This window comes from Gekko japonicus, unplaced genomic scaffold (genome assembly GCF_001447785.1).
Source record: "Gekko japonicus isolate JY-2015 unplaced genomic scaffold, Gekko_japonicus_V1.1 scaffold44, whole genome shotgun sequence".
Taxonomy (NCBI): Eukaryota; Metazoa; Chordata; class Lepidosauria; order Squamata; family Gekkonidae; genus Gekko; species Gekko japonicus.
The window spans coordinates 143930-154284 of NW_015174845.1; the positions used below are offsets into that span (position 1 = coordinate 143930).

At 45.8% G+C, this 10355-nt stretch overlaps 1 protein-coding gene across 1 annotated transcript in view; it reads left to right on the forward strand.

The window, feature by feature from the left end:
* LOC107121530 (cholesterol 24-hydroxylase-like) overlaps positions 1–10355 on the forward strand; it is a 43663-nt gene that overhangs the window by 28905 nt on the left and 4403 nt on the right. The window contains exons 11-13 of the mRNA XM_015424442.1: positions 2013–2097; positions 5724–5834; positions 9103–9191. Of these exons, the coding sequence (XP_015279928.1) occupies positions 2013–2097; positions 5724–5834; positions 9103–9191 (285 nt within the window). The remainder of the gene's footprint in view (positions 1–2012; positions 2098–5723; positions 5835–9102; positions 9192–10355) is intronic.

Genomic DNA, 10355 nt, shown 5'->3' on the forward strand with positions numbered 1-10355 from the left:
GCACCAACAGCCAGGTCCGCATGGCTCCCAGCTGCTGGGCCCGCCAATCCTTCCCCCCACCTCCCCGCACTGGCAGTGAGTTGCATGGACCTGCTGAGCTTTCTCCCACTATTCCCCCCCCCGGCACCAGCGGTGAGGCCTGAGTGGTTCCCAGCCACTGGGTCCACTGAGCCTCCCCTCCCAACGGCCAGAGCGTTCTCTGCGCATGCGCAGGGAACACTTTTACTTTTGGGGGGATTTAAATATTTTTTCAACTTTTCAGGTTTTTCTGCACATCTGGGGATTGCCCCAAATGTGCAGGAAAATCTCTTTGACCCCTAGGTGCCCCCAATGTGTGGCTTTAGATATCCGCACTCAGGGGGCAACTTGGCTATTAGATATATAGATATTTACCCTGAAAACTGCACAAGTAATGAAAAGGAAGGATTATACTGTGGATGAAAAGCTCTTTAAATATTATGTAAGGACATGAGAAGAGTTCTGCTACCAGTGGTCCATCTAGTCTATCCAATTCTACAGTGGTCAGCAGGTTGACCTGGAAGGCCAACAAAGACTGAATTGGAGATTGAGGCCCCTCCCCTGATGTTGGGTCCTAGATAAGCCTATTCAAAGATTTACTGAATGTGTATGTGAAAGTTGCTTTTACTCACTATGGCTAGTATCCCATGGTGACTCCTCCTCTGTGAATCTGTCTAACCCCATTAGACCCATCGTTGTGCATGCCCATCACAACAGCCCCTGGCAGTACTTCACAATGCCATCCTAAGCAGACAAGTTCATTGAAGTCTATGAGATCAGAAGGGTATAACTCTTGTTTAGGATATCACTGCAAGATGAGAATTTATTGGAAGAATAATGTAATTGAGATGCATTTTATGAAATTAAAGGCTTTTATAGATTGCTTTTATGTAATCTCTTGGAACTTCAGTATAATTGAATCTTTATGGCTCTTGGATGATAATTAATTTGAGCAGTATCCGTTTTATTCTCCTGGAAGAACATTGACAACCGTGTTATGATGTTAAGACATTCATTGCTGTGTTAAACAAACTTAAATAATTACAAACACATAGTGTTGCTTTGTGAACACTGAGTACGGGGACTGAATAAAGAAATTATGGTGAGAAATTGTGGCCCTTGCAGGTTAATCCTCATCTTTTTCAAATACAGAAGTATGGCTGCGGTCACACGGAACATTAGCCACACTAGAGAGACAAAAGATAGGCGGATTTTCCGGGCATGATCACAGCGCCACATCTGGGAAGCGTAGAGCTCCCATGGTGAACCCGAGGCTTCCCGCCGAAGATGCGGGGTAAAAAACTAGTACCTCCGAGGTACTAGTTTCAGGAAACCGCTGGGCAAGGGCGGGCGCCTGATCGTGTTTCTGGTGGAATCCCGTGGCATCCGGCGCCCACCCATGTCCTGTCGCGAACAGGGTTTTTTCCCCCAAGTCTCCACAGGATGCGCACAAGCGCCCAACGGCACATGCGCACAAAGAGGCCCCCTCCCACTGCAGCCAGGCTTGCCGCCTCTGGAGGGTCGCTATGGCCACAGTCGCGCAGGCGGTTAGAGCGGCTGTGACGAGGGGCCCCACCTCCTCTTCCATTGGCTATGCCTCGGAGCTCTGTTGGGGTCCGGAAGCGTCTGTCGCCCTCTCCGGTAAGCCCACCACCCGCCTTCGGATGTGCAGATACGATTGCTCAGTCATACGTATGCACAAACTTCAGTTTTTAAAAAAATCCATCCCGTTTGCCACGGAAGCGGTGCCTAGCGATTGCTGGTGTGATTGTGCCGCACTGCTTCTTTGCAGGATCATTGTGTGATCGGCACCTGCCCCCTAACCACGGGACCTTGAAGGGACGTCTGATCGCGCAACCGTGCGTTATTTTCCTCCGGGGCAAACAGCCATGCTCGCCCTCCGCATTTTCCAGCCCGTGTGACCGGGGCCTATATGTGTTTTAGCTTAAAATCAGTAGGCAATTGACTGAAATTCTCCTGTCTGCATTCATTAGGCTTCTGGCTGAAGTGGATGAGGTTGTTGGTGTAAAGAGAGACATTAACTATGAAGATCTGGGAAACCTCCAGTATTTATCACAGGTACTACTTAATGCAGGTAAAGCTGAAAAACGAGGCCCCAGGCAATTCAGAGCAGTTCTGGATCTTTTACTGTCAGGCCCCTAGACAGGATTTTTTTTTCAAAAGGCATTTAAATTTTTAAGAGGGCAGTTAAATTACAGTTAATTAACGTAAGGCTCTGAGCCTGTTTCCAGCCCTTCCTTTCAAGGGACAGGGCAGCGAGCACATCAGCTCCTAGGAAAAAAACAGTTCAGAGGACATTTAATTGCCTTCAGAAAGTATTTAAATGCCTTTTGAGTTCCCTTCCACGGGGCAAGAAAGCCTGTTTCTGAAAGGCTCATGGGAATGCTTTTGAAAGACTCACCCTGACCTAGGTGGTGCACAGTGGGACTCGGCTAGCAGAAAGGGGGATTGTTGGAAATCTGTTCGAAGTGCCACTCTTGTGTGCCCTTCTAAGCTTTCTTGCCCTGTGGAAGGGGACTCAGAAGGCATTTAAATGCCTTCTGAGCTGTCTTTTCCCAGATCTCATTATGTTCCTCCCCCCCCCCCAATTTCACAGTGGGAGGGAGAGGGAAGCCTGAGGGCAAGCCACCGTGCTCTCACCCTGTGTGTGTGTGTGTGTGTGGGGTGTCTCTCCTCAAAACTAAGGTTTCTGGCATGGCTATTTGTGGGGCGGGGCTTTTAATTAAGGGGACAGGACCCCGAAATGCCCCACTGTAGCTACAGGCCTGTTTACTATGCTGTTAAGACCACAAGGAGCCTACATGGGATATTAGTTAATGTCTGGGAATAGCAGCTGGGAAACCTGGCTTTGAATCCCCACTCTGCCATGCAGGGGTCATTTCGTAGAAAAAGAGGTGCAGGAGCTCAGTAGCATAACTTATTAGCATAACTTATTTGCATAGGCCACACCCCCTGACACCCCCTGACTTGTACCCCGCCCTCCCCACAGAGCAGGCTCAGGGTGGGCAACAACAGGGACCAGCAACAATATTAAAACAATACATTAATTAATCATTAAAACCCAATTTACAACAACAGTTTATATTATAACAACAATTTAAGTCTAATCAGTCAGATGGCAGTGCATGGTTTGACACAACTTAGTGCGTCTTCTCTCAGAAGATATTATAATTCAGGCATGTCTGTGGGTGTTAAGATGGTACAAAAAACAGGTGGACCACCAAAAACAAGGCAACAAAGCAGCAAAGCAGGGGGAGGCCAATATAGATGGAATTGCTGGTGCCTCAGCTGTAGGCCTGGAGGAGCCAGTCACACACTCTCAGCCCAGCCTACCTGTTGTGAGGATAAAAGGGGGAGGCCAATATAGATGGAGAGGAAAACGATGAATGCCACTTTGGGTCCCCAATGGGGAGAAATGCAGGATATAAATAAAATAAAAATATTGGCTTCCAAATGGGACATCAAGCACAATGCTTATCAGAATTTTAAATAAAGCGTAGCTTGGAGCTCTTTACCTGTAATACAGGACTTAGAAACAAGGCCTCATTAGAACTATTAAGTGAACAAAATTTGAGTCCAGTGGCACCTTTAAGACCAATAAAGTTTAATTCTGAGTATAGGCTGCCGTGTGCATGCACACTTCTTCAGATACATTGAAAGAGACTTCCTCAAGCCTTACATATAGTTAGAGAGAGGGTGGAGTGGTTAGTTGCCAGGAAGGGCCAGAATTTTAAATAAAGGGTAGCTCGGAGCTCTTTACCTGTAATACAGAACTTCGAAACAAGGCCTCATTAGAGCTATTAAATGAACAAAATTTGAGTCCAGTGGCACCTTTAAGACCAATAAAGTTTAATTCTGGGTATAAGCCGCCGTGTGCATGCACACTTCTTCAGATACATTGAAAGAGACTTCCTCAAGCCTTACATATAGTTAGAGAGAGGGTGGAGTGGTTAGTTGCCAGGAAGGGCTATTTAGAGTCAAGATGTATAAGTAACTGGGCAATCAGAATAGCCGAGATTAAAGTATTTGGTAAGATCTGTGAATAGCAGCAAATACTAAAATAGCACAGTAGTTATTCAAAATGCCGGCCATGCAGTTTTGAGTGCTGTATTACTCTAATTCTACCACTGTGTGGCAGTAGAGTGCCTCATCCAATCACAGCTAGAGTGTTCACCACCCACTATCTCACAAGGACGGCTACACCGGGATTACACACACTACACTTTTTGTCTCATTTATATATTGTGCATAATTTGAACATTGTTAGTCATGTGTTGTGTATAATTCATGCATCTTCTCTTAAAATCTTGTTGTTTTCAAGGAATGGTATTTGAACCAAGAGAACATGAAACCCCTTAAAATAGTACCATTTTGTTTAATTCTCTTGTTTTGTGGCTGTGCATTGTACGTATCTATTAGATATTCCCCACTCCTCCAAACCTACAAAATTTTCTTAGTTTTGTAATTTTTATTTTTTGCTTTTGAAACAATGAGTGGGATTTGTTATTTCTTCTGCTTCCATTAAGCATGGAAGAAATACCGGGCAGAATCAAAGCTTTTGGGACTGTGCTGCAGATAAGACACATTTCGTCTGTGTTCAGATGTCACATTAACTGGCCATTAAGCCAGAATGTGTATAAACCTGGTTGGCTGCAAAGTTTATACACACGCCTTGCTTCTCCTTCCTTCTCCTCTCACTTCTTGTGCAGAGAATCCCCGTGAGAAACCAACTCTGGTTGCCCATGAGTCCAGGGCTTTACTGGTAGCAGGAGCTCCTTTGCATATTAGGCCACACCCCCTAGTGTAGCCAATCCTCCAAGAGCTTACAGTAGCCCCAGTAAGAAGAGCTCTGTAAGCTCTTGGAGGATTGGCTACACTAGGGGTGTGTGGCCTAATATGCAAAGGAGCTCCTGCTACCAGTAGAGCCATGACAAATAAATGCAGGTGCACAGATTAATTGGAGTTACGTCTTTTGCTATACAAACCAGGATTCTAAACCAAAGTTTAATCCACACTTCAGATCCTGGTTTCTGGGAGGAAAACTAGTAAGTCCAGGTAACTCAAGATTCTGCATTAATACATCATGGTAGACAGAGTCATGGAGACCGTGTCCGTCAGTGTCTACTAGCCATCATGAGTAGAAGGAACCTCCATATTCAGAGGCAGTAAGCCCCTGAAGACCAGCACAAGGCGGCTGTATCCGGGGAGGGTCTTGGCCTCTATGCCTTGTTTGTTGGCCCTCCAGGGCTACTGTTCTGGCTGCTGTGTGAACAGGGCTAAATACTGATCCAGCAGGGCTCTTCTTTTGTTCTTGCGTATTAATTTCTAACCAGGATTCTCTACGTGAGAAGGGAAGGTGTAAAGTATGTGCAGAAGCCCCACATCAAACCAGACACTGTTTAATATTGGTTAGGAGTGACATCTGAATACAGACTTCAGTCTGGTCATGCAAAAAAGGCCTGAACCTTCTTGTGGGTTTCTCTGTAGCACCAACCATATGAGAAAGGTCCCAACAGCGATGCTAAGCTAAAGGTGAAATATTTGCTGATCACCCCCCAGTAAACCAGTCTAGGGTTTCAAGCAAGGCATTCCAGAATCGGGTCCATTCCTTTTACCTACCTGTCACGTGAGGAAGGGATGGCTCCTCTGTGTACCCTGAGATACATCTGTGTCTCCTCTCTTAGGTCCTCAAGGAAGTCCTGCGATTATACCCACCGGTTCCAGGCACCGTACGCTGGACTGGAAAGGAAGGCGTCGTAGAAGGGGTCAAAATTCCAGCAAACACCACTGTAGTTGTGAGTCTGTTGAATGGATTGTTATCTGTGATTGTCTACAAGATAGGCTGCCTGAAGGCATACAGTTGCGAGACCACTGTGGGCCTGCAGTCACGAAGCAAGGGGTGCATGTCAGGCAAGTGCATCTAGCACCGACCACCTGCTACCTCTCTTGAGTCCCCGGCGTTCATTTTTAAAAAGTGACGTTTCTGAAGAAAATGTGCAGTATTTTACAAATTGAATAAGGTATGTGGTGGAAAGTGCCCATCAAGTCACAGTTGACTCCTGGCGACCCCATAGGGTTTTCAAGGCGAGAGGTGTTCAGAGGTGGTTTGCCATGGCCTGCCTCTGCATAGTGGCCCTGGACTCCTCCAGTGGTCTCCCATCCGAGTACGAATCAAGGCCAAGATCTGACGAGATTGGGCTAGCCCGGGCCATCTACATCAGGGCAAATAAGATATAGCTGTATGTTTTTTCTCTATAATACCATTTTAATGTCTGTCCCCGCCATTTTCTTCCGTCCCCATTAAAAGAAGTCTGAGCTTTTCTCAGAGGGCTCTGTTTGGGAAAGATTTCAGGATTACACATTTCCGATTTTACATTGTTATCATTCCTTCATAGGGTTGCCAGCTCCAGGTTGGAAATTACCTGGATATTTGGGGGGTGGATCCTTAGGAGGGTGGGGTTTGGGAAGGGGACTCCAGTGGAGTATAATGCCATAGAGCCCACCTTCCACAGCGGCCATTTTCTCCAGGTGAACTGATCTCTGTGTTGCCTAGAGACCAGTAGTAATAGCGGGAAATTGCTAGCCACTGCCTGGAGGTTGGCCACCTCATTCCATTAACTGTTTAGGGGGCTGTCGTATCACTGGATGGAGTGTTTTTGCTTTGAATAGTAAGTTTGAGTTTGCAGAGTGTATTTTTAATGCTTGTGTTCCTAAGGCTCGGTTGAATAAAGACATCGAATATCAGTCCGTGGTCAGCCTAGAATGCTGGGCCTACTTAGCCATCCAAGTCTTAAAATACAGTTCCGTTTTGATAAATAAATTAAGCAGTCTTTCAGCATATCAGATTTACTTAACATTTTTGTGGTTTCAAATTGACTTATGATAGTGCTCCCCCCCAAGGCCAGGTCTCAAGCCTTTAGGGCTCATTTTCAAGGTCTCCAGACAGCACATTGAAATTTCAGGGCCGCCAAGTACCTCGCACACTTTTGGGGTTCTTCTAATATTTCTGTGCAGGCCTGTAATTACTACCTATGTAAATTAGAGATGGGAGGTACCAACTACTCAATTTACATGTTGCACAGAGCTAATTTCCATTTTTTAAATATTGGTATGGTAATTCTTTACCCATCTCTTTAAATGAGTACCTAGTAGTCTGCAAAAGTACTATCATGAATACTGCTATTCAGTAGGCGCCACTTCATGACATCATCAGCCTCTACTCCATGAGGCTCCAGGCTCGGAATTCTGGGAAACAGGCAGCTGTACTCCACCCTCTGTGTACTGTTTTGTCTTCTTACCATAAAACTTCTGCCCATGGGCCTGATCTGCAAACACCCTTTTTTTGATCAGGTATATAAGTTTCCTCAGAGAACTTAGATCAGGAATTCCAGTTTCCAGCAGAACCCAGAATCTCCATAAGATGGCCCTTCTGAGATTCTGCTTGGTGGTCCTTAGGGCAATCATGAAACTGCTTCCCAAGGCAATTTTTCAGATTTTCTTTTAAAAAAGAATTTAAAAGTCCACATTACTTAAAAAACCTGAATGAACTAATAAACATATAGAATAAGTCATACAAACAGTGTTCCCTCTAAGCTGAGTTAGTGTGAGCTTTTTGTTGTTCAGTCACGCAGTCGAGTCCAACTCTGCAACCCCATGGACTACATCACGCCAGGCCCTTCTGTTGTCCTCCGGAGTTTGCTTAATTCCATGTTCGTTGCCTTGATAACACTGTCTAACCATCTCATCCTTTGCCGTCCCCTTCTTCTTTGACCTTCAGTCTTTCCCAGCATCAGGGTCTTCTCCAGTGAGTGCCCCCTTCTCATTTGGTGGCCAAAGTATTTGAGCTTCAGCTTCAGTATCTGGCCTTCCAGGGAACGGTCAGGGTTGATTTCTTTTAGGATTGACTGATTTGATCTCCTTGCAGTCCAAGGGGCTCTCAAGAGTCTTCTCCAGCACCATAATTCGAAAGCATCTATTCTTCAGCGCTCAGCCTTACTTATGGTCAAACTCTCGCAGCCATACATGACTACTGGGAATACCATTGCTTTGACCACGTGGACTTTTGTTGGCAGGGTGATGTCTCTGCTTTTTATCATGCTGTTTAGGTTTGCCATTACCTTCCTCCCAAGGAGCTGGGGTCTTTTAATTTCATGGCTGTAGTCACCGTCTGCAGTGATCTTGGATCCCAGGAACATGAAGTCCATCACTGCTTCCATGACTCCCCCTTCTATTTGCCAAGGAGTGATGGGGCCGAATGCCATGATCTTAGTTTTTTTGATGTTGAGTGTCAAGCCAACTTTTGTGCTCTCCTCATTTACCCTCAGCAAGAGTCTCTAGGTCCTCTTCACTTTCTGCCCTTAGAGTGGTATCGTCTGCATATCTGAGGTTGTTGATGTTCTTCCCGGAAATCTTAATTCCAGCTTGAGATACATCCAGGCCGGCATTTCACATGATGTACTCTGCATATAAATTAAATAAGCAGAGTGACAATATACATCTTTGTCATACTTCTTTTCCTATGCTAAACCAATCAGTTGTTCCATATCCGATTCTAACTGTCACTTCTTGACCTTTATAGAGGTTTCTCAGGAGACATGTGAGGTGGTCTGGTACTCCCATCTCTTCTGGTACTTCCATCTCTTTAAGGACTTGCCATAGTTTGTTGTGTTCCACATGATCACACACAAAGTCACAGTTTTTTAGCCTCTGGCTCGCACATTTTTGTTTTAGCTCAGGAAGGATGGCTCCAGAGCAGACTAATTTATGCAGTAGCCAAATTGCTTGCTCACAACGTTAATGCCAGTAGCTCACAAAGTAGAATTTCTGCTCACAAGACTCCGCGGCTTAGAGGGAGCATTGCATACAAAATAAGGCACATTTATTTAATTTCCTATCCAAGATGCAGAATTACCTTGCAGAACATGGGCAGCCTAAAGGAAGAATTTTTGTCTGTTCAATAGAAGGACATGGTTAGATAAGTATTTCCCTGTTGTTGATGATGACTATTGTATTTGTATCTTACTTCACACCCTACACATTTAAATGTTCATCTTCTCTTGGCAGTGCAGCACATATATCATGGGACGCATGGGAAGGTATTTCAAGGACCCACTGATTTTTGATCCTGACCGATTTGCCAAAGATCAACCCAAGTGAGTCCGTGATCCAGCTTATTGGGAGAGTTGTGTTCAAGGTTCTTTGTTTCAGCAAAATGGATGTGTTGCAATCCCTGACCTGGGTGGCGCAGGCTATCTCGATCTTGTCCATCAGTGGCTATTAGCCACAAGGTATAGATAGGGACTCTGGGGCAAGTGATGCTCTGTCTTCTTGGTGCTTGGGGGGGTCAACAGTGGGAGGGCTTCTAGTGTCCTGGCCCCACTGGTGGACCTCCTGATGGCACTGGTATTTCTGGCCACTGTGAGACACAGAGTGTTGGACTGGATGGGCCTTTGGCCTGATCCAACATTGGCGTCTCTTATGTTCTTATGTTCTTATGTCAGTGAAGTACCTACTGTGCTTACAGTGATGACTTAGGTGGAAGTGCCTTCCGGGATGATAATTCCAGTGGGGAATCTGTGTTAGTCTTTTGTAGCAATGTTAAACAGGTATCCAGTGGAATCTGTGGAATCTTAAAAATAAACAGCGTTGATTCCATCATAAGCTTTTGTGAGTGAGTCAGAGCTGTCTTCATACATCTAGTAAGACACCTTCTGACTCAATGAGAACTGATGCTGAGATGAATGTTTAGTGCCACTAAGATCCTGTTTCATTTCTGCGGAGTAAGTGTATCTCATTCGGACAAAACCGTATAAATGCCTGATGGTTGTTCTTATTTTTTTAATTTTATTTTTAATATTTTTTAGGGATACAGAATAAAAAACGATTAAGTAAAAGAATAGAGAAAACAACTAAATCATCCATTTTTTAACAAATATTAAGGACAAACATTAATATGAAAATATAAAACCTGAAAAGTAATGTGAGGGTGCATATAAGCAGGGGTCTTTTGGGGCAGGAGCGCGCCGGACTGCTGCTCTGGGAGCCCAGGCACCATAACAAATGGCGGTGGCAGCAAGCCCCACCCCAGCTCCCTGCACTGCGCCCCCCGCCGCTTCCCCGGGCCAGCACTAGAGCGCTGCGGCCCGTGGGAGGGCAGAAGAGGCCCCCTGCTACCTCCCAGGACCAGCGGCGGAACGCTGAGGCCTGTGGGAGGGCAGAAGAGCCCCCCTGCCGCCTCCTGGGGTAAGTGAGGGATCCGCGGGGGGTGGCGGAGGCTTGCTTGGGGGAGTGGGGGGGTGAGAGAGCCTCCCCCTCCC